This window comes from Rattus norvegicus, chromosome 8, assembly GCF_021556685.1.
Source record: "Rattus norvegicus strain SHRSP/BbbUtx chromosome 8, alternate assembly SHRSP_T2T, whole genome shotgun sequence".
Lineage (NCBI taxonomy): Eukaryota > Metazoa > Chordata > Mammalia > Rodentia > Muridae > Rattus > Rattus norvegicus.
In genome coordinates this window covers 79,045,761-79,068,385 of record NC_141541.1, presented here as the reverse complement: position 1 = coordinate 79,068,385, position 22,625 = coordinate 79,045,761, and the positions used below count along the sequence as shown (strand labels likewise).

General features: G+C 42.1%; 1 protein-coding gene and 1 long non-coding RNA gene across 11 annotated transcripts in view; one reads left to right on the top strand and one right to left on the bottom strand.

The window, feature by feature from the left end:
- The first annotated feature begins 6,179 nt into the window (after window positions 1-6,179).
- The window catches only part of Mindy2 (MINDY lysine 48 deubiquitinase 2), a 72,913-nt gene continuing 56,467 nt past the window's right edge, over window positions 6,180-22,625 (top strand). For 4 of the 6 annotated variants that reach the window (XR_015626789.1, XR_015626790.1, XM_087562816.1 and 1 more), the window contains exons 1-2: window positions 6,321-7,189; window positions 20,287-20,344. Coding sequence is in view for 4 of the 6 variants with exons in the window: in XM_087562816.1 (XP_087418942.1) it covers window positions 6,422-7,189; window positions 20,287-20,344 (826 nt within the window). In the remaining 2 variants the exon portion in view is untranslated. 6 annotated transcript variants of the gene reach the window in all.
- Window positions 8,551-22,625, bottom strand: part of LOC102551907 (uncharacterized) — a 50,506-nt gene continuing 36,431 nt past the window's right edge. For 2 of the 5 annotated variants that reach the window (XR_015627819.1, XR_015627818.1), the window contains 2 exons: window positions 13,767-13,813; window positions 8,551-8,656 (listed from right to left, as the gene is read on the bottom strand). This is a non-coding gene — a long non-coding RNA (uncharacterized LOC102551907). Of the gene's footprint in view, window positions 8,657-9,452; window positions 9,519-13,766; window positions 13,814-15,340; window positions 15,451-22,625 lie in introns of those variants that run through there. The other 3 variants (XR_015627821.1, XR_015627820.1, XR_015627822.1) reach the window with 3 other exon arrangements.

Here is a 22,625-nt window from a genome sequence, read left to right as displayed (position 1 = left end):
CATCTTGGGTTTTGTTTGTTTGGGTTTGGTTTTTGTTTCTTTTTGAGACAGGATCTCACATAACCTAAACAGGTCAACAATTTACCATGACACTGACCTTCACCTCTTAATCCTCCTGCTTCTCCATAAGTACTGAGATCAGTACCGTAACCAGTTTATACTTTGCTGGGGATAGAATTCAGGCCTTTATGTGCACTAGGAAAACTCTACTGAGTTACATCCTCAGACCCAATGCTCAAACAGTATATTTGAATCACCTGGAGGAGTTTGTAGCTTGATGCCATTATGCAGGAAGGCAGGTACAGCATAGAACGAGGCCTGTCACTGGACGAGAAGGAAGGATGGGTGAGAGAAAAGTTTTAGAAAGGAGAGAAGGACAGAGAGAGGAGGAAGGAGCTGAGAGAGCATGGCAGCAGATGTTAGGATTCTTCTCTGGGCATAGATGGTTGTTATGACCTTTTTAAAGGAATGGGTGTGTGCGGGATTTTGTGTTGTCTAGATGGGCAAATTATATTTTATCGATTGGATCAGAGGATATTGTGTAGTGTGTTCACCAGCCAAGAGAGAGCTGTGAGTGAGGGCCGGGCAGCCTGACAGGGTGCACGCTGGAATAGCTTGTGGACTGCCCTGTCAGAGGGAGCCCAAGAGAGAAAGTGCCAATCTGTAAAGCGGGAACCAGTCGTGCAACTTTATTATTTTTTACCTCGACATGACTTGTTGAACACTAAATTACTAAATAAGGCCAGAGAATGACCCACCTTTCCCATAACACACACACATGCGCGCGCGCACACACACACACACACACACACACACACACACACCAGAGCCTTGCCTACGATGGGCAAGCACCCTGCCCTTGATCAGCACTTTCAGTCTCATTCCTAAGAATTTTCTTTTGTAGTAACTTTCCAGGTGAGGTGAGTACTGCCAATCCCCTAACCCATACTTTGAGAATAACTGCAGCAGAGCCGACAGTTAAAGGTCAAGTAAGTCAGCAAGACAGAGTCTTGTTGTTTGTTCCCATTCTGGAATTGAACCCTGAGCCTCACGCATGCTGTACACACTTTACCAATAGGCGATCTACTTCCCACCCTTAGCAGGACTTTTTCCCTCTTGAGACAGAGGTCCCGTGGAAAGAAGGAAGCAGGCGCAATAAAAATGATCTGATAATAGCCTGGCCTAAGGCTAGGGTGGTAAGTATTTAAAGTGTGGCATATAGTCCTTGGACTCGTTCCTGGAACAACCTACAGTTTCCAGGTAACACCTAGGTTCCAGTTTTGAGACGATTGTATGAGTGCAACGGAGAATACCATTTTGCTAATATTGCAGCGTATGAGGGCCACACTAAAAGAAAAGGTCATTCTTTCCTCCCTCTCCTTTCACATCACCAGGACTGAGGAGCATCTGCTAAAGCAGCATGGAGCAGAGGCAGCACCTGCTCCATTAGCGCCGCACTGGATTTGTTTCTGAACAGGTGCAGGGCTCCTCATGGGGGCGCAAGGAAGTAATTGAGTTAGGGATGTACTTTGCAGGAAGCTGGAGTGCCTACAAGCCGCTGAGCGCCAAAGCCAGGGCCACTGAGTTACACGAGAAGCCAGGATTTTACCTCACGTATGTTGAACTGAAAGCTAAATGAGGTGAAGCTAAGGTACATATGCTTCGTGCACTTTCCATGTTCTGCTCAGGACTCCTTTTCAGGCAGCCATTATGATATCTGAGACGGTTGACCTGCATTGTCGACTCGATTGGGTTTGGAATAAACTAAGACATGTGGAAGTGTGTGAGGAGCATTTCCTGAAAGGATTAACTTCCAAGACCCTCCTCTGCAGAGCGGGTCGCCTAGATAGAAGGCGCTCTAAGGAAGAGGAGACGCGGGCTGCCTGCCTGCCTTTCTTGCTGATGACTGTCTTTCTCTACTGCTGTTGCTGTTTTTGGCTGACATCAGACTCAGGGATTTGTCAGGAGCTCTGCAGCCCCTCAGCACCAGACCCGGCGGAATCCAGCTTCACTGACTAAGCACTCACTGAGTTCTCAGCCTCTTGGGCCTACAGTGTTGGACCACCCAATGCCTCTCAGTCATAAGCTTTAGTCTTAATAGACTAGATCCAATAGTGATGCCCCATGCCTAGAATCCTAGTACTTGGGAGACAGAGATAGGAAGACCAAGAGTATGAGGCTAGTCTAGGCTAGCCTAAAACAGAACAGAACAATCAAGGCCAGGATATAGCTAATTGTATAGCCCATTCTCAGTAATCAGGAGACACTGGGTTCGATTCCAGGCAACACAAAATAAATAAAATTATAATTTTAGCCAGATATGGTGGTTCATACCTATAGTGTCAACACTTGCAAGATAGAGACAAGAGGATTGCACCAAGCCTCACTCTGGTTTAGGGCTAAATAGAAAGAACTTGCCCAGAGACAACCCCAAAACACTAGCAGAATAAAAATATTGCTATTAAAAGTAATTATTAAAATTGTCACCATTATTTTTTTGATAGTTAAGGGATCTATACTTTGTATTTTGTAAGTCTAAGGCAATACTCAGTCTATAGTTTTAATTATTATCTCACAAGGGTGTCTTTTCTCTGAATTTTTATATTTATTGTTTAATACTAGTTATTTAATATTACTACATAATCTCAACAATCATTTTATGTCAGTATGTTTTGGCATGTGGGTGTGCATGTGTCTATGCATGTGTGTATTGGTGTACTCACCTGTGAGGGTCCTGTAATGGCCAGACGTCAATCATTCCTTCTTGGGTCACTCCCCAAATTGTTTGGGTTTTTGTTGTTCTGTTTTGTTTTATTTGTGGGTTTTGTTTATTTGTTCGTTTGAGACAAGGACTCACTATGTAGTCCTGGCTGACCTATTACTTGCTATATATAGACCAGGCTAGATTCAAACTCCCCAAGTTCTGCCCGCCTGTACCTTCAAGGACTTGAGTACCTGCAAGACCCTCCTGCTTGCAAATTCCCACGTCCCAGCCCTCATCAGTATCTCATTTCCCAAACTGAGACTTGTTCTATATTTGCTTCCCATCCATCGCTCCTAACACTACCAATAACTATGCGCAAATACAAAGTGGGGCTGGAGAGATGGCTCAGCTGCAGGAGCACCTGCTGCTCAGGCAGGTGATTCAGATTCGGTTCCCAGCACTACACAATGACTCACGACTGTCTGTAACTCCATTCTGGGGATCCGATACACTTCTCTTACCTCTACGGTCACCAGGCACATACTCAGTGCTCATAGATAAATATAAGCAAAACACTCATACGCGTGAAATAAAAACAAATGAATCTCTCCTCCCCTCTCTCTTTCTTTCTTAAGACATGATTTCTCTGTATAGCTGCCCCGGAACTTACCCTGGAGACCAGATTGGCCTTGAATTCAGAGATCCACCTGCCTCTGCCTCCCAAGTGCTGGGATTAAAGGCATGAACCATCGCTAACCTGCAAAAATAATCTTTAAAAAAATAAAAAAAGTGACATCAAAAAGATAATATAAAAGTTATAATCAATATCCTAAAATAAAAGTTAGTTAATAATAAAAAAGGAATTGAAGGGACATTTAAAAATTAAACATATAAAAAGTAAAATGATAAACACTATAAAATCGGAAAAAAGGTCAGAATCATTAAGGAAATAATCAATTTCCCATAACTAAAAAAACAAATTTCTATACTGAATGTGGTTACCAAGTACCCAACACAATAAATAAAGGAAGGTACACATAAAGAAATACTAACCATTGAAGTGACAGAACATTGAGAATAAGAAGAAACTTGATGGGAGGCTGTGATAGAAGAATCATGAGTTCAAGTTTAGCCAGGGCTACGCTTTAACTCCTTTCTCAAGGAAGGGGGGAGGAGAGGAAGAAACAGAAAAGAAGGAAGAGAAAGATAAACTTCAGAGAGAGAGAGTATACAAAAGTTTCTGGAGTCATAATAGTAGCAGATTGCATAGGAATTGCCTGGAAACCGGAAAACAGTCTCTAAGTCCAAGATGAAGAAAACATAGCTCCAACCTTGCATTTTACACCCACCACACAATGCAGGGTAAAAGCAAAAGAAGGATCTACCTTGATTCACAGAAACAATGACTACAGTGAACTGAACTTGGGTTCTCAAAGAACAGAAAGCACTGGGTCTACCCAGCCACCTGTCCAGCCTCAATTCTGTGCATTTTCATAAAGTCAAATGATTCTAGTCATTCCCACCACTGTTATGTTGCCTTAAGTAATCCAGGACAACAGTGAGAAGAAAACTGGTTCTTCTTTCTGTAATTGTTACATTCCTGGTATAAGCATTTGAAATATACACCAATTAAAACTAACAAACCAAAAACAACCACAAAAAAAAAAATAAACAAACAAAAAGCCAACAAAACAAAAGCCACCTAAGTATAGGTTTATCCACACAGGATTTTCAAAAACTGATGAAAAGCCATTTTTTAACAAGTAAGCCCCATGATTTTTGGCTCTACTGTGTGCTATGCTGGCTTACTAATCATTTATTCTTTGCCCCAGTTTAATCATATATCACCTTTGCCGGTCTCCTTTTAGATCTAAGGCATCGCACAAAGTCTGAATTCTCTGATACCAGTGACAGTCTCAGAACTTTGTGGCTTTCAATGCTGTAAAGTGATCAAATCCAGAAGCAGATTCTTAACTGTTTAATGTCTCTAACTTTTTTAGAATAAAACGCAAACGCAATGTCAGGAATTATTGCTTGTGGATCGACATGAAGGTGGATATACACAGAACTCCAAAATTCAACACTCTGAAAAGAAAACATCCCACTATCTTCTCTAATTTTTCCAGTTTTCAGGAGTTGCCAGTCTTGCGTGGCATGGTGGCACATGACTTTATTCCTAGCACTTGGGAAGCAGAGGCAAGCAATTTTCTGTAAGTTTGAGTCCAGCCTGGTCTACATAACAACTTCCAGGCTAACTACATTACCACAGTGAGACCCAACCTCAATTAAGAAAAGAGATCATGGGGTTGGGGATTTAGCTCAGTGGTAGAGCGCTTGTCTAGGAAGCGCAAGGCCCTGGGTTTGGTCCCCAGCTCCGAAAAAAAAGAACCAAAAAAAAAAAAAAAAAAAGAAAAGAAAAGAAAGAAAAGAGATCATAATTTCTGAGAAGATAATAGTGATATTTTTAGGGTGAAACACAGTATTTAATAACATACTTGCTGCTAATACGGGAATGAGACAAAAAAAATTCATTTTGTCTACCTTTCTAACCAGTAGCGACAGAAGTATAACAATCCGTGATGTATCATATATTTGTATGCCTAACCCTGAAGGAAAGCCTGTCTTGTTCATTTTTGTTCATTTTTATATCCTCAGCGCCTAGAAAACTCTGAAGGATCCAGAAAAAAAAACAAAAAACAAAAAAAAAAAAAAAACACTTTTCCAAAGCAGGTCAGATGATCTATATCCACTGCCCCCCCCCCAAAAAAAAAAAAAAGCCAGCAACTCTGTCCATTCGCTTTGCAGACGTCAAGGCTTGATGAGAAGTCAATTCTAATTTAAAAAGTCACTTTTTCGGGAAGCAGAAGCTTCCCACTCCGTGCAAAGAGGAGCCAAGTGAACAGAACCGCAAAGACTTGGCTTGCCTCAAACGCAAACTAATTTATTATTATTGGCCCAAATTTACCCTCTCGCCTGGGGCGTAAGCCAGTATCCACAACCTCATTGAACCTCAAGCAGGGCAAACTAGTAGCTGGTTGGGAGCACAGCGATTCTCAGCCAAAACCCAGGGAGAGCTGCACCCGTGCTGCGCATTTTCCCAAAAGCCTTCAACAGATCTCCGCCTTTAAAATTTGCATTTCCTAAGAAATGCTTCCAATTCCCAACATTAAAAGCTAAAGAAACAGCTCTCCCGAGGCTTCAGGGAATGGCTGTTTTCCAATGCTATTGCCACTTTCGGGGTCCAACAGGCACAAGCCCAAAGCTGGACCATACTTGCTACAAGCCTCAGTGACTGCCTTTAAAGTAACCGCGCGCAGCGGGGATGCCCCGGAGTTCAACTTCCGGCCGCCCACTGAAGATTATTTTCCTAGTGGCGCTGCGGCTGCCCGAGCCGCGCCTCTGGCCACGCCCTTGGCCACGCCCCTGGCCTCACTCTGGCTTCCCAGGCCTGAAAAAGCGGGAGGGGCGTGGCCTCGGGGGAAGAAGCGCTCCCTGAGTGGGTCGGAGCGTCTCACGGAGCACAGTCACGCGGAGGCACGCTCCGAGCGAGCGGGCGAGAGCTCGCGAGCGCGCTCCCGCCGCCCTCTACGGTGACGTGCCTGGCCGAGGCCGCGCTAGGGCGCTGGAGCTGCTACAGAGCCGCTGTCATGGCGTCGGAGGCGCTAGCTGAGGAGAGCCGGCCGCGGTGTCTATAGGACCAGGGACGGGCGGCCGGGGATGGAGAACGGCCCTGACAGCCCACAGCCTTTGGAACTCGGGGTGCCAGCGGGGCGAGTGTCAACGCCGGAAGGGCGACGGCGCGACGGGCGCGAGGCTGAGGATGGTCCCGCTGGACGAGCGGTGGACAGCGGCGGGCAGGGGGCGGCGGCAGCGCGTAGCAGTCTCGGGGACCCGACGTCTCCCTCGCAGCACGGATGCAGCGCGGGCTCGGACTTGAAGAACAGCGCGTCGTCGAGCCCGGTCGCCTCGGAGGCGCCTTCAAGAGGGCAGCACAAGGTGACCGCCTCCCCGGAGCTGGCCGAGGCCGCGGCGGGCCGAGGGTCCGGGCCAGTGGGTGACACAGGCACCTGCAGGGTGGAGCAGGCGGCGGAGGAGCCCAGCAGCGCTGGCGCCCTGAGCAGCAGCTGCAGCGAGCCGAGCCCCCCTGGGGACTCGCCTAGCTTGGACTCCCTGGAGTCTTTCTCCAACCTGCATTCTTTCCCCAGTAGCTCTGAGTTCAATAGCGAGGAGGGAGCGGAGACCAGGGTCCCCGAGGACGTGGAGGAGGGCGCGGCGGAGCCGCCCAGGGTTGCACCTCTGTGCAAAGAGGAGGAGGAGGACCCGGCTCAGGTGCTGGCAGCCTCCAAAGAACGCTTTCCGGGACAGTCAGTGTATCACATCAAATGGATCCAGTGGAAAGAGGAGAACACGCCCATCATCACCCAGAATGAGAATGGACCCTGCCCATTGCTGGCTATCCTCAATGTTTTGCTTCTCGCCTGGAAGGTACACTCTGCAGCTTTCTACTTCCTACAGCTTGTGGGGTGGGGAGGGGCAAAATGGGGTGAGGAAACTGCTGTTTGTCAGCTGATGGCTTCCTTCCATTCATCAGACTCCTCCTTTTTTTGAGACAAGGTTTCTCTGTATAGTTTAGGCTGTCTTCGAACTCATGATCTTAATTCTACTGCCTGTGGAGTGCTGGGTTTATAGGCATGCACCACTATATCTCACAGTTCCTTCTTACATGAAATTAATTCCAGGATTTCTTTATTGGAAGATTATTCATGTGGGTATGTGTCAGGAAGAATTGTTTCTAATTTCAGGTCTTTTTTGTATTAAAAATTCAACGTTCGGTTAAAGGTTGTAACTGATAGTTTACTTATAAACAAGTAGAATCTAGAGCACCCTGCACCTACATCTTCTGATTATTTTTAGCTATACTTGCCTATATTACTCCTTACTGACATTATTACATATAAAATGGTGGCAATTCACAATAGTGATCCTCAGTTACTATCAATCTCATTTTATGGAGTAAATGTTAATGATCAGATCTACATGTTTTCTGGAGAATGCTGTCTGTCCCACTTGGGTGTGGATTCGTGAAGGAATAGCGATAGGAAAGATACAACCTACTTAGACAAATTTCATTGAAGGAAAAGCATTGGTCTGAGCCTACTTACCATACATTCCTTTTTTTCAAAGACAATATTTTCATCTTTCATATGATTTCTTTTTTTTTTTACTTGTCTCCTTGACTCTACTCCAAAGGTTTGGCACCTTTACTGGTAACTATACATTAGAATGTTTGTTAGGGAAGCTAAAACTCTTTTAACAACTAAAATAAGGAATGATAAATCTCAGGTCTTGGAGAACAGAAAGGGAAGAGGAGGTGTACTGAGGCCTCAGAATATAGTATCATATTTAAGCTTGCAGTATCTGGGTTTTGAGAGATGCATCTCAGCACTTGTTTTCAAATTGATATTCCACCCATAGTTAAAATGTCCCCTGGAAGAAGAATAACTTGAATTATGCTAACCAGTTATGAAGAACTGAGTTGGATAGTGAAGGAGAGATTCCAACACCAAATCTGGCAGCTCTATGTTGGGGATCTGAGGCTGCAGATGAAGCCATCTGGGTTCCAATCCTCTGGATTAGTGTGTTGATAAGTATGCATGCATGCTACTGAATTGGAAGGCTATTTTGATTAACCTCTGCTTATAGCATTTGAGGGCTTCTCTAGCCCAGGGTTCCAAACTTTTCCACATTCTTCCACAAACCAGCTCAGTAGGATAAACATGATCAGGTTTATCAAAGGCTCCATTCCTGAGAACCAGTTTTCTGCTGTAACAAAATACCTGAAAAAAGCAACTTAAGGTAGGGTTTATTTTCGCTCACAGTTTGAGGGTACAGTCCATTAAGTCAGGGAAGCCATGGCGGCTGGAGCTTCAAAGCACTGGTCCCATCGCAGTCCTAGTCAGGAAGCAGAGAGATGTGACTGCTCAGTTTGATTTCTCCTTTTTATTTAGTTCACAGCTGCAGCCCATGGAACAATTCCACCCACATGCACAGTGGGAGGAGCAGTTACCATGGCCTGGGTGACTTTGAGGATCTATGAGCCTTGAATTGACTCTCAAAGGCAGACTGAAATGTGTGACCACATGTTTGGGTGCTGACTTTGTGAAAGACATTATAAATGCAAAGACAGTACAGAGCGCATCAGCCCTCTAGGAGCTCAGTACATGGTAAAGAGGCAGGCATAAAGAGTAATTGCAGAGTAGTATGAACAGCAGCTGATATGCTAAGGAAGTAAAAAAAAAAGTGCATGGTGGGGGTGAGGGTAATTGGGAATGGGATCTCAGGGGAAGGCTTCAGAGATGAGAACGGCTGATTCGGGTCTGAAGATTGAATGACATGAGGCCTCTGAACAAAAGGGTATTTGAAGAAAGATCAGAGATGGCTTGAAGTGCAGTGGAGAAGGAAAAAGAAAGCGTATTAGCAAGAAGTAAACTTCATGGGTTTGGTTAGTCTGTGAATAAGTATCCACGCTAATGAATTTGAAGAGTATCTTGAAAATCTGGGGTTCTCAGTCCTTTTGCTGCCTGTAGGCTATTTATGCCAACAAAACTAGTCATCATTAATGATTGATAGGGTGATGAATGAGATAAGCAATGTCAAGTAGTGTTCTCAAGGTGAGCCAGGGTTTCCAGAGGTCAGAACTGTTTTCCTAATAATACAAAAATGTTATTTACCTTTTGGAAGTCAGCAGAGACTTCCACATTCTTTGATGGATGGTTGATGATTGAGGTTAAAAAGGAGAACAAAAGGGCATCTGCTATACACAACATGCAGAAGGAAAGATCTGTCAGGTTATAAACATCTAAGAACTAGTTTCTGTGTGTGCATGTGTGAGTGTGTGTGTGTGTGTGTGCATGCATGTGTGCATGCATGTGTGTGTATGTTCATACATAGTTCATACATGCATGTGTGTTGTGCACAAGTCCTCACCTACGTTTGTAGGTAGGGAGACTAGAAGTCAGGTGTTGTTTTCTATCAGTCTCAGTGTTTCTTGTTTGAGGATTTTTGGACACAGGGTCTCTCAGTTGAACTTGTTCTTTCAGTTAGACCGGCTGGCTGGTGAGCCCTGGATATTCCTGTTCTACTTCTCCGCGCCTCAGTGCTGAGGTTGCAGAAGTATGACACTGCAACCCAGTTTTGACATGGATGCTGGGGATCTAAACTCAGGTGCTGTTTCCACTGAGCCATTGGCCGGGCCCCGAGTGTCTTTACTTTTTCAAGTGACTTTTAGTAATTAGCATATACTGTACAAAATAATTGGTCTCATTATGACATTTCCATACATGCAAAATAATATATTTTGATCATATTCATCTTTTCACGCAATACAAATTATATAGAAAAATGGATTTAATTATAACATTTTAGTTTGTTTTTGAGATGGTCTCATATATCACAGGCTGGGCTCCAGCTTACTGTGTAGCCTGAGGATGGTTTTTTGAACTTCTGAGTCTTCTACCTCAATTTCCCAAGTACTGGAATTATAAGTATGTGCCTCCATTCCCAGTTTGTATGGTTCTAGGTTGAGTAGGTTCTAGGGCTTCATGTATGCTAGGCAGGCACCTGTCAACTGAGCTATAGCTTCAGGCCTGATCATCTTCAACTGACTCTAAGGGCTAACTCCTCCTCGTCTTCCTCTTCCTCTTCCTCTTCCTCTTCTTTCTCTTCTTCCCCCCTTCCTCTTCTTCTTCCTCCTCCTCCCCCTCCTCTTCCTTCTCTTCAGTGTGCACGAGTTCTTTGCCTGTATGTGTATCTGTGTACTACATGTATGCCCAGGAAGCCAGGAAGGGGTACCAGAGGTCCTGGAACTGGAGTTACAGACAGATGTGAGGCGCCACGTGGGTGCTTAGTTTGCATCTGGGTCCTCCAGAAGAATAGCCAGTACTCTTATTTTTTTTATTGGATATTTTCTTTATTTACATTTCAAATGTTATCCCCTTTCCTGGTTCTCCCTCTGGAAACCTCCTAACCCATCCACCCTTCCCCTACTTCTATGAGGATGCTCCACTACCCACCCACTCACTTCATCTCACCTCCCTCCCCTAGCATTCTCTTACACTGGGGCATGGAGCCTTCACAGGACCAGGGACCACTCCTCCCATTGTGCCCAACAAGGCTATCCTCTGCTACATATGTGGCTAGAGCCATGGGTTGCTCTATGTGTACTCTTTGTTTGGTGGTTTAGTCTCTGGGAGCTCTGGGTGTCTGGTTGGTTGGTATTATTGTTCTTCCTATAGGGTTGCAAGCCTCTTCAGCTACTTCAGTCCTTTCTCTAACTCCTCCATTGGGAACCTCATTCTCAGTCCAATGGCTGGCTGTGAGCCTCTACCTCTGTATTTGTCAGGCTCTAGCAGAGCCTCTCAGGAAACAGCTCTATCAGACTCCTGTCAGCATGCACTTCTTGGCATTCACAATAGTGTCTGGGTTTGGTGACTGTATGTGGGATGAATCCCAGGTGGGGCAGTCTCTGAATAGCCTTTCCTTCAGTTTCTGCTCCATGCTTTGTCTCTGTATTTCCTCCCTTGAGTATTTTGTTCTCTCTTCTAAGAAGGACCGAAGCATCCACACTTTGATCTTCCTTCTTCTTGAGCTTCGTGTGGTCTGTAAATTGTATCTTGGGTATTCCGAGCTTTGGGGCTAATATTCACTTATCAGTAAGTGCATACCATGTGTGTGCTTTTGTGATTGGGTTACCTCACTCAGGATGATATTTTCTAATTCTGTCCATTTGCCTAAGAATTTCATAAAGTCATTGTTTTTAATAGCTGAGTAGTACTCCATTGTGTAAATGTACCACATTTTCTGTATCCATTCCTCTGTTGAAGGACATCTGGGTTCTTTCCAGCTTCTGGCTATTATAAATAAGACTGCTATGAACATAGTGGAACATGTGTCTTTGTTGTATGTTGGAGCATCTTTCAGGTATATGCCCAGGAGTGGTATAGCTGAGTCCTCAGGTAGTACTATGTCCAGTTTTCTTAGGAACCTCCAGACTGATTTCCAGAGTGGTTGTACCAGCTTGCAATCCCACCAACAATGGAGGAGTGTTCCTCTTTCTCCACATCCTTGCCAGGATCTGCCGTCACTTGAGGTTTTGATCTTAGCCTTTCTAACTGGTGTGAGGAGGAATCTCAGAGTTGTTTTGATTTGCATTTCCCTGATGACTAAGGATGTCAAGTATTTTTTTAAGGTATTTTGAGGCCATTTCATATTCCTCAGCTGAGAATTCTTTGTTTAGCTCTGTACCCCATTTTTAATAGGATTATTTGATTCTCTGGAGTCTAACTTTTTGAGTTCTTTGTATATATTGGATATTAGCCCTCTATAGGATGTAGGACTAGTAAAGATCTTTTCCCTATCTGTTGGTTGCCATTCTGTCCTGGTGGTAGTGTTCTTTGCCTTACGGAATAGCCAGTACTCTTAACCACTGAGTTGTCTCTCTAGACTTGAGGGTCAGTTTCTTGGTTTACAAAGAGTGCTTGTAAGTGAGCAAGGAAAAAGCTGAGCAACATTGATGTCAAAAAGAGGAAAAAAATCAATAGCAAGAAACTTGAAGTTGAAATGGACAGTTCCTGTTTCATCACCTTGAAGTGAAGTTCCGTATCTGTGAGCGTCTTACCATCAGTGACTGTTGTGGCTCTCCCTCCATCATGATGACGTCTCTTGGAAGCCCCATGTCTTTTCACAAATTCCTCATGTTCCTTTCTGACTTACTTTGCCCCATCCTACTCTAAACCTGTAGAAGAACTACAGTCACACTAATTTTTTTCATGCTCTTTTCCTAAAGTAAGCACAAAACTCTTTTGAGGTTTTCCAAGTGTGTTTATTGCTTATAAAAAAGGGAAAACAGATGGTGAGCCAAAGATTTTATCTGAGCTTCTGCCTACTCTGTTTTAAATATAGATCTTGTAAAAAGAAATTAAAACCTTCACACAGTGGTGGGACCTCATTTACATAAAAGGTTTGAGGGATGATTCTGGGGCTTCCTTTCCCAAGAATTAGAAGTACTATATGTCTCTGGACTCATGAGTAAAGTAGATGAGAGCAGTAGGACCCTGCCCAGGTGATGCCTGATGTCAGTGATAAGTATGTCCTTCTCCTCTGCTCTGATAGTACTCTGTCAGTGGAGAATCCTCCCTTTCCCTTGCCCTGTCATGCCTGTGGAGGTCCAAAAAGGGACATTTGACTTGTAAATACACGTGGTACCAACAAACTAGGCCTTTTTGTTTCTACTTTTGTTTTGTTTGTTTGATTTGTAGTGGGTGTTGCTATTTACCTATTCTATTTGAACTCTCCATTCTCTGGGTTCAGCCTCCTGAGTGCACAAATTAACAGGTGTGCAGCAGCATGCCTGGCTTAAAGGCAGCTCTGGTACTGTCCCACTTTTTAAAAACTAAGATACTTCCATTGTATCTTTCGTGTTTCGAGGAGGTGCTGTTTTTCATGCATGTATGCATGTGTACCATGTGTTGCCTGGTGCTGGTTAAGGCCAGACGATGGCCTCAGAGTTCTTGGAACTGGACTCACATATGGTTGTAAGGGAATGGAAGTCAGGTAAGTGCCCTTAACCTCGGAAACACCTCTCAGCCACTTTACTTCCACTTTTTAACAGCTATTTTTATTTTATGTGTATGGTTGTTTTGTTTGTATGTCTGTGTGTGCCATGTATGTGCCTGTGCCTTCAAAGGCCAGAAAGCATCAGATCCACTGGGACTAGAGTTATAGACCATTGTAAACTGCTATGGGGTACTGGAAATCAAACTATGAAGTACCAGTGATCTTCCAGTTCATTATTTTCCACTTCTAATTGGTTAAATTGTTTTTGTGACAGGCCTCAGATTCACTCTCTCCCTTAGGTTGATCCTGCTCCTTCTCTGTCCACCTCCTGAGAGTGGGATTACAGGTGTGCTCATTATGCACTGCTTGTTTTGGATGTTTTGTTTTTTAATTGTGTTTAGGGATCTGATGACATAAAAAAAAAAACAAATTGAAAAATGTTTCTTACCTTATGGCAAATTCGATGCTAGCTTGTGCTATGTTGAGAGAGCCTGTCTGAAAAGACCAGATCAAACAAAACAAAAATAGGTGTCAGTTCAACATTCTGGAGCCAAAAATGAGTGGCTCTGGCCTGGGAACACAGATTTAGGTTACCTCAAATCCCACATTCAAATGTTGTAACAATTTCATGAGATTGTTAGAGCAACAGAACAGAGAACATTTCATATACAGTGTTGGAAACAAGGTAAGTTATAGAAAATGAGGGGTGAGGGAGGCTGAAGGAACCAAGTTATATGTCTCAAATACCATCTGCTGACTTTCTTAGCTTTTAGGTTAGCAGACCTTAGTAGTCTGCTACATTAATAAATTCTGAGGATGTTAGGTCAGACACAAAAGTGACTTATTAGGAGGACTAAAGATAGACCAAGATAAATGATAATTAGATTCTGGACCTGTAACGCCCTAGCCTTTCCATAATCACTGAAGTGTTATCAGTTATTCAGACTTTGTAGAATATTTAATATAAATGCAACGTCTTTTGGGGAACTAAATTTAGTATGCTAAGTAAGCAATTTAATATTGACCTTTACACTCCATTTTCAGGTGTTTTATACCAGGCTGCGTGTACCTCAAGATAGTGTGATTGTACCCCAAAATAGATTAAGTAACTTACTTTAAACATTGTAAAATTGTGGAGGGGGGTAGGTGTGTACTTTAGTGTCGGGTCATGACAGATGTTTATTTCACTCACTGAACATATTTTATTTATTCCTCTCTTTTTTCTTTTCAAGTTCATGTTCATCATGAAAGTGGAACTTACTTTGCTGTGAATCTCAAGTCACATTACAAGTCACCTACTTACTTTAGGCAAACATTGTTTGCCCACTTGTGTTTTGAATTAATTATGTCTGTGACTTATTTCACAGTCATCAATTAAGGTGACAAATAAGTTGAATGACAGTTAGTAGGTAATTTCATAAACAGACTGGACAAACTCAATTTTATCTCTTCTAGTATCTCTACCTTTAAAAGGCTTGAAAAGTGTTTTAAAAACACTTGAGATGCTGAGGCAGAAGGGCCGTCAGGAGTGCTGAGTAACCACGAGGATCTGAATTCAGATCCCAGCATCGTCTAACAAGCAAGGCATAGTCTTGGAAACACCTGTCATCCCTGCACTGTGGAGGGACAGGGACAGGAAGATCACTGGGGCTTACTGATGACAGCCACTCTGGGTTCAGGCAGAGACCCTTCCTCAAAGGAGTAAGGAGAAAAGTTACAGAGAAGGAGACTCTTGATGCCTTCCTGTGGCCTCTGTTCGTGCGTACACATACACACACACACACACACAAACACACACACACACACACACGAAAAGTTGTTAGGACCTAATTGTATAATCTTTGTTTTTTGTTTTGTTTTGGTTTTTTTTTTTTTCCCGGAGCTGGGGACTGAACCCAGGGCCTTGCGCTTGCTAGGCAAGCACTCTACCACTGAACTAAATCCCCAACCCCGTAAATGTATAATCTTTAATACTTAGTGATATGGTAATTAAGTAATTACTAGCCAGGTGGTAGCACTCACCTTTAATCCCAGCACTCTGGAGGCAGAGGCAGGTGGGTCTCTGTGGGTTGGAAACCAGCCTGCTCTCCAGAACTAATTCCAGGACACCCAGGACCACACAGAAACCTTGTCTTGGGAACAAAGAAGGAAAAGGAAGAGAAGGAAGACGAGAAGAAGAATTTAACAATTACCTATGATGATTTTTCAAATGGCTTTTTTGTGTGATGGTATTGTTTGTTTTTTGAGACAAGGTCTAACTATAAAGCTCTTGCTGACCTGGGACTCACTGTCTACATCAGTTTGGCCTCACATTCCCACTGATCTTCCTGCTTCTGCCTCCTGGGTTTTAGGATTAAAGGCTTATATTAGTACCTTTGTGTTTCTTAGTAGTTGTTGAGTCCTCTGCGTTTACTACTTCTCCCATTCCATCAAATCTTGGCCTATCACTTTTAGGACATTTTACATTCCTGTTTAAGATTTCACTAATATTTTAAACACAAGATTTTTTTTTTTATTTTGTTCTCTTTTGAGGCTACTTCTAATATCAATATAGAGTTGCTTAGAACATGGCAAGGTAGACAGTCTGCTCTTGGAAAGTTCAAGACTGTTCTGAAATCGTGTAGACCCTAGTACTATAGAGTATATATGCCAAATTCATATACTCTTCAGCATCTCCATCTCCTTCTTCTCCTCTGATCTGATGCATGGTGAAGACGACTCTACCACCGAGCCATGGCCCCAGTTTCTTTGGCTTCTTAATTTTCTAGCATTGCAGAAACTAAAAGAACAATTTCTTTGATCTCTTTTTACATCTATTTATGTATTGGGAGAGTACACTACATGTGTGGAGGTCAGAGAACAACCTGTTTCTCCCTCCATTTGTGGGTTCAGAGGATGGAATGCAAATTGTTAGGTCATTGGGCTCCCCATTGGGTAGGAAGTGCCTTTACCAGGCCCCTTGAGAAAGGATAAATTGTTTGTTCGTGAAATTTTCTGGTGAATTTGTCACAGTGAATCTTTCTTAAATAAGATAACATATAATTATTTTAAAAGAAAACATCATTTGAGTTGGCAAGAAGGCTCAACACTTAAAGGAGCTTGCCACCATGACTGACAACCTGAATTCAATTCCTAGGACCCAAATGGTGGAAGGAGAAAATAGACTCTGGCAAGCTATCTTCTGACTTTGACATGTATGCCATGACACATGTGTACCCATACAGATACAAGCACAAAATAAGTAAATGTGAAGAAATGTAAAAATAATAGAAATGACAAGCGTGGTGTCATACACCTTTAATCTCAGCATGCAGGGATCAGAGGCAGGTAGAGCTCTGTGAGTTTGAGATCAGTCTGGTCTACATGGAAGGCTTCAGGCTAGCTAAGGCTATTTAGTAAGGTTCTGTCTCCAATAAGAAGAAGAAGAAGAAGTAGTAGTAGTAGTAGTAGTAGTAGTAGTAGTAGTAGTAGTAGTAGTAGTAATTTTTAAAAACATTGGTAGCCGTGAACGACACTTTTTTTTTTTTTTTGGTTCTTTTTTTCCGGAGCTGGGGACCGAACCCAGGGCCTTGCGCTTCCTAGGTAAGGGCTCTACCACTGAGCTAAATCCCCAGCCCCGTGAACGACACTTTTAAATTGCTATGAAACTGAAAGTTCCATCCTTAGAATATAAAGGTAGCAGGTTGGGGATTTAGCTCAGTGGTAGAGCACTTGCCTAGCAAGCGCAAGGCCCTGGGTTCGGTCCCCAGCTCCAAAAAAAAAAGAATATAAAGGTAGCTAAATATCAGCACTTTAAAATTGATATTGAAACAACCTGATAAATACCATATAAGAATAGCTAGAATAGTCTAAAGCAAAAACTAGTAAGTTTTCCTATAAAGAACTATTTAGTGGGGCTGGAGAGATAGCCTAGGTGTTAAGAGCATTAGCTACTCTTCTAGAAGGACCTAATTCAAAACCCAGCACTCACACGGCAGCTCACAATCATCTATAACTCCAATACCAGTAAACCTGATGCTCTCTTCTGACCTCTGGCTTCTAGGGGCACCAGGTATACAAATGGTTCCCATTATACACATAGGCAAAACACCCATACACATCAAGTAAAATAATCATTCTAGGCCTTCTGTTTCATGAGTCTCTGTTAGAGAAATTAAACTATGCCACTGTAATACAAGAAAAAATGCAGAATATACCGAAGTGTAGCCAAAGAATACAAAACAATGTGTGTAAAAAAAAAAACTGACCTTTTCTTAGAAAAATAGCCAGTGAGCTTCAGTTTTAAAATTATATGTAGGAAGCGGGCTGCAGAGCTTGCCCGGCAGTTCAGAGCGCATACAACTCATGCAGAGGACCTCCGTTTGAGTCTCAGCACCCAAGTCAGGGCTTACAACTTGCCTCTAACCCCAGCTCCATTGGATCTAGCATCCTTCTGGAGTCTGTACATACACACACGGCACATACTCATACACATAAGTAAAAAGATAAATCTTTGAAATTTATTTGTATTTTAATTATTTTAACTTTATTTTTAAGAATTACTGAGTGCACTGCAATAGGCAATTGGACTAGACAGTAATTAGAATACTGCTGCAGCCAAAATTGTTCTTTAGAAGGCATTATTACAGCAAATAAAAGCCGTTTAGGTTAGTGTGGTGAGCAAACCTCTGTCGTGTCTTAGATTCCACCGAGTGAGAAAATGAGAAGACAACTTGACCCTAAGCACCAGCTGTCACGTGCTCTTAGAGAAGCTAACACGGCCACATTTTGCAGTGATCATTTTGAAAACTTATTCTATCATTAATTAAAAACATTTTATATATCATTAACACATTTGGTAGCATAAACTTAGAAAAAGTTCTTTAACTCTTAGGGAGCTATTGGAGAAATTGATGATTTAAACAGTTTCCTTGATAAGGAGAACAATGACTAGTAAATTTTTATGTTCTTCTATCATTGATATGGGTAATTATTTGGAATTTCCACCCAGAATTCTTTGTGTATCTGTTTTTCGAGACAGGGTTTCTCTGTGTAGCCCTGGCTGTCCTGGAACTTGATCTGTAGACCAGGCTGGCCTCTAACTCAGAGATCCACCTGCCTCTGCCTCCCAAGTCCTGGGATCAAAGGTGCGCACTGCTACCCCCCAGCTGCTCCTTTCTGGATATTTTTAAGACTTTTTAAAGAAATTGTATGAGTGTGAGTGTGATTGGATGTATGTATGTGTCTGGTTCCTTCAGAATCCAAAAGGAGATGTCTAATCTCCTAGAACTGGGGTTACAAATAGTTGTGAGCCCCTATGTATATGCTAATGTGCCTAACTACTGAGCCATCTCTCCAGCTTCCTGAATATTTGTTTTTCTTCTATTCTGTGAATATAACAGAGTGTGGTTGTAGATGTCAATTAAAATATTTAGTTATTGGCCATGGTATGTGTAGCTCACCTTGACAATTCATGTGAAAACTTATTTTAGGTCAGTGAGGTAGATCAGTGAGTAGGTAAAGGACTTGTACCCAGTCCTGCAACCTCAGCTTACACCACCCCGGAAGCTTCTTACGCTCTTTCTACTGTACCTCTTTACCTCTAGGAGTAACTGTAATACTGATTTTTGTTGTTAGGCTTTGTTTCATCATTTTCTTTGTCTTATGTCTTATGTAGCATAGGCTGGCCTCATGCTCTATATCCAAAGATGACCTTGAACCCCTGACTCACCTGTCCTCATCTTCCAATTGCTAGGGTTACAAGTATGTACCACTATTCCTGGCTTTTTTATTTTTTTTATTTTTGACAAGGTCCCCCTACATAGTCGAAGCTGGATTACAGGTTTACATCTCCTTGCTTTTTTAAAAATAGTTTTTGTTACCTATATATGTACTTCTAAATAATACAGCTTATTTTATCAGTTTTTAAATTTTATATTTTAAATAAAATCATACAGATGAATTCCTTAGCGTTTGCTTAGTACTTTGATACTGTGTTTATTTTAACCATTCAGAATCTGCCCAAGGTAGATTGAAATTATGATTATGATAATTATCTTGACTTCCAGAAAACAATTCCATTAATGACTCGTTACATGCTGGCACCTCTTGCTGATCATTAACTGAATTGTCTACTATTCTGGGCACTGTGACAGGGATGTCTTAGCAATTATGTTAGATGGTAAAAGGAGTAACATAGCTTTACAGACTCTATGATTCCCTTTTACAGACATATTAATATCGCTATATGATTTTCTATCACCTTAGAAATAGTACAGTGACAGTACTGACCTTGTAATACTTTATTTTTGATATTTTATTTGCTTTTTTTTTAAAAATTTTTTTATTTATTCATTTATTATATATAAGTACACTGTAGCTGTCTTCAGACACACCAGAAGAGGGCATCAGATCTCTTTACAGATGGTTGTGAGCCACCATGTGGTTGCTGGGAATTGAACTCATGACCTCTGGAAGAGCAGTCAGGTGCTCTTAACCGCTGAGCCATCTCTCCAGCCCGCTTTTTAACATCATTTAAAATTATTTGTGTGTGTGTGTGTGTGTGTGTGTGTGTGTGTGTGTGTGTGTGTGTGTAGAGAGAGAGAGAGGTGAGGGTTCATGTGTGTCTTGATGTGTGTATATATCACAGTGTGTATGTGGTGAAAGTCTGGGGGTAACTATTAGGAGCCCATTCTCTCCTTCCACCCTGAGTTTCTGGGATCAAATTCAAGACATCAAACTCATTTGTTAAGCACTTTCACCTACTATTTTGTTCACCCTTATCTGCAATTTTTTGAGAAAGAGTCACGTGTTATATCACAAACTGTCTTAAACCTCACGGCCATCCTACTGAGTCCTGGAGTATAGGCACGAACCACATGCTTGGGTGACTTTACTATATAAGCATGAATGTTAATGTATTTATATAGTGGGTGTATGTCTGTGTGTGCATACATCGTTTTATAGGACTAACACTTTGTTTCTTTCAGGTGAAACTCCCACCGATGATGGAGATCATAACCGCGGAGCAGCTGATGGAGTATCTCGGTCAGTGCAGGGCTGAGTAATTTCTGTGTCTTTTTCAACAGTAAATGAAGTTTTCAAAGCTGTTACTTTACTGGTGCTATTAGATATTCTATTTTAAAATTATAGTTCTGACTCTGCTAATTAAAAATGTTACCACTATAATACTATTCTTAGCTGCTAAGACATTCTTCTATCATTAGAATCTTGAACTATAAATAAGACTGGGCAAAATCTAGAGAATAGCACACTAATTAATTAATCCCAGTAAATTGCAGAATAAGAAATAATACAAAGACTTTGGCATTGCATAACAAAAATACCTTTTTAAAATTATGTTGACTTGCATTAAAGTTGAAGGAGTTGGGTTGAAGATATAACTCAGTGTTGGAGGACTTGTCTGGCATCTGTGAGCTCCTTCCTGGGTTTCATCAGTGGAAGTAAAACACACACACACACACACACACACACACACACACCATACATATACACACACATACACACACCATACATATACACACACACATACATAGGCACACACACACATACACACACACATACACACACACACACACACACACACACCATACACATACACATACACATACACACACCATACACATACACACACCAGAGCAAACAAAAAAAAAATCCAAGGTAGTGATATGAGATACTGCTACCCAAAGTGTAATTTGTGGACCTATGTCAGTTTACAGTATATCCCCTCTGAAATATCTTTCTTGTTGAAGGAAGCAGTGTTTTCAGCTGAGTTCTTTCCTGGGCTTCTTATCTCAAAACAGACAGCAGGGGCTAGAGAGATGGCTCAGTCCTCTAAGCACTGACTGCTCTTGGAGAGGACTCCCTTCTCAGTTTGAGCACCCACAGTGTGTCCAGCTTTAGGGGATTCTACTTTATCTTCTTGCTTCCATAGGCATTAGGCCTTCACATTGTACACATACATACATGCATATAGACAAACACTTATACACAAATAATAAGAATAAATGCCCTTTCAAAAGAGTCTTAATTCAGTTTGAGACCGTCTACATCAAATTTAACTTGTCTAGAGAGAAGTGGTTATACATGGTACTATGCCTTTTGCAGTTTGGCAAACAACTTATATATTACAAAATAAGATCTCTTTCTCCATATCTTTCTAGTATTTTTAGTGATTAAATTTTTATTTAAAAAATATTGGGGGTTGGGGATTTAGCTCAGTGGTAGAGCGCTTGCCTAGCAAGCGCAAGGCCCTGGGTTCGGTCCCCAGCTCCGAAAAAATGAAAAGGGAAAAAAAATATTGTTAGTCAATTGCTAGGGAGATGGCTTAGTTGGTAAAGTGCTTACTGTACACTCACGAGGGCTGGACTGTGGATCCTTAGTATTCCTGTAAAGGTTGAGTGTGGCAGCTCGTCCCTATGCTATGTGGAAGGTGGAAGTAAGAAAACCCTTGTCGCTTCCTGGTCAAGCAATCCGTCCAGTTGATGAGCTCTAGATTAAGTGAGAGATCTTGTCTCAAAAACTAAGATAAAGGACTAGAGAGATGGGGTAGTGGTTAAGGGCACTTTACTGCTGTTGCAGGGGACCTGTTCAGAACCTAGCAACTATAGTAAGTGCCTTACAGCTATCCATAACCCCAGCCTCAGGGGATACAACCTCTGGCCTCAGCACCTGTACTCACATGCACACAAGCACACACACACACACACACACACACACACACACACACACACCCACACACCACACACACTTGAAAATAAATCCTAGCTGGGTGTGGTGACACATGTCTTTAATCTCAGCACTCAGGCAGAAATAGGCAGATATCTGAGTTCTAGGCCAACCTGGTTTGCAGAGTGAGTTCCAGAATAGCTAAGACTACATAGAAATATTGTATCACAAAACAAACAATTTTTTAAAAATAAAGTGATTGGGGACGATACCACATATCAAAGTCTACATGTATGTACACACATGCATGTATACCACCCACATACACATATAAACACATATATAAAATACTGTTGGCTATATTTGATGGTATGATGATATATATCAGTAATCCCAGAACTTAGTAGACTAAGGCAGAAGTAATGATTATGAGTTTGAGGCCAGTGTGTGCTACAAAGCAAGACTAGATAGATAGATAGATAGATAGATAGATAGATAGATAGATAGATAGATAGATAGATAGATAGATGGATGTGGATGGATAGATAGATAGATAGATAGATAGATAGATAGATAGATAGATAGATGGATATGGATGGATGGATGTGGATGGATGGATGGATAGATGGATAGTGGATAA